Here is a 1,549-nt window from a genome sequence, read left to right on the forward strand (position 1 = left end):
TATATATATATATATACTTTTTTCTGTGCGGCCTGGTACCAAATGACCCGGTCCGCGGCCCGGTGGTTGGGGACCGCTGATTTAGAATGCAGTTTATTTACATTAAAAGTGTCATGTGGTTTATACTTTATGGTTTCAGCTGCAATGTTCAATTGAGAATCTTCACTGGCAACCTGTAGTCCAACAACAAACAGATAAAATTGCTTCAATACATAAAAATATTAAATAAATTGTACCAAAAAAATACATAATAAATCAAATAAATGATAAAAAATAAAGGTTATTTTTGTTCTTGAAAGATAATCTTGTCTCAGAGATGCCCTAAACAGTGCTTTTTTTTTTTTTTTTTTACCTCAAGTTAACCTCATTATCTCTACTTTGGGGATTTTAAAATTTGTCCTCAAAAATTCTAATAAGGAATTAGCTTTTCAGCAAAACCTTTTAAAAGCTCATTTGCCTTTAAAAGCTACCAGCTGTTTTTCTTTTTTTTTTAAGGCTTCTATCGATTCATGTTTGTATTATTATCCTCAAACCAGCTGCCTTTTTTTCTAGCAGATTTCACTCATTAGTTTGATAGAAAAGATAACATATTGTTATAATGAGTAATTTGTAACCTCTAAGGCATTGTTAGCGAGAACAACTGATATACTTAACCAACAGTTTGAGTATGTTCCAGGAATTCCAACATCTGGGATACATATACTCCACATATGTTCTTTCACTTACAGCATCTTGACTAATACTTACAAGATTTCATACAATTTCCCTTAGAAGTTTTATAATTTTATATGTCTAACTTACAACTATGTTATATAAAGTAAAAAAAAAAGAAACTTTAATCCATAACAGCTGTCAAAAAGGGTAAATAATTGCAACTCTATTTATGTTTGAATTTTAGGAAAGCTTTTGGGCAAGAATGATGGCCTCACTGAGCTTTTGCACATTCCCAACTCAGCAAAAGTTGTCAATATCAAGGAGCCTCAGCCAGGAATGTGGTCTATCAAGGTAATCGCTTTTCCTTTCACCTGAGCATGCATTTAAAATCCTATTGTTCCATCAAGGTTACCTTTTCAACAATTAAATCAAATAAAAATGTATTAGGATTATGCTTACTCATTTGATATTAAGCCATTTGGGGATTTATAGACTAACTTAGGAATGTTGAAGTCTATTTTCTGCAGGGAGCCAGTGGATGGTCTTTAGAACTGGGCTGGTGTTCTCCACTTTCTTAGTTTGAGTGAGGACACAGGCAGCAGCCTTCTGAATCCGCTGCAGGTTTCTGATTCAAGGTTGCAGTGATTGCCTCTACTAAAGATAAAAAGATAAAGATCTAACTGACGTTACCTGCTCATGAAGGTTCAGGACTGAGTTCATTATTACGCCCAGATATGCAGACAGAATGATGTTCCTAGCTGTATTAACTAAAGCTGTGTGCCAACTTTCAACTGTTGGTCCAAACACTATGGGCCGGATCTATCAAAGGTTTGCGTGTATAAAAACGTGAGCTATTTCACTGCGCACGCTAAAAAATGTACAAACTGATCTATCA

General features: G+C 34.5%; 1 protein-coding gene across 1 annotated transcript in view; it reads left to right on the forward strand.

Moving 5' to 3' along the window:
* The window catches only part of hmcn1 (hemicentin 1), a 175,905-nt gene that overhangs the window by 43,549 nt on the left and 130,807 nt on the right, over positions 1-1,549 (forward strand). The window contains exon 6 of the mRNA XM_015376644.1: positions 899-1,005. Within this exon, the coding sequence (XP_015232130.1) occupies positions 899-1,005 (107 nt within the window). The remainder of the gene's footprint in view (positions 1-898; positions 1,006-1,549) is intronic.

The sequence above is a fragment of the Cyprinodon variegatus genome, unplaced genomic scaffold, assembly GCF_000732505.1.
Source record: "Cyprinodon variegatus isolate N-32 unplaced genomic scaffold, C_variegatus-1.0 Scaffold138, whole genome shotgun sequence".
Lineage (NCBI taxonomy): Eukaryota > Metazoa > Chordata > Actinopteri > Cyprinodontiformes > Cyprinodontidae > Cyprinodon > Cyprinodon variegatus.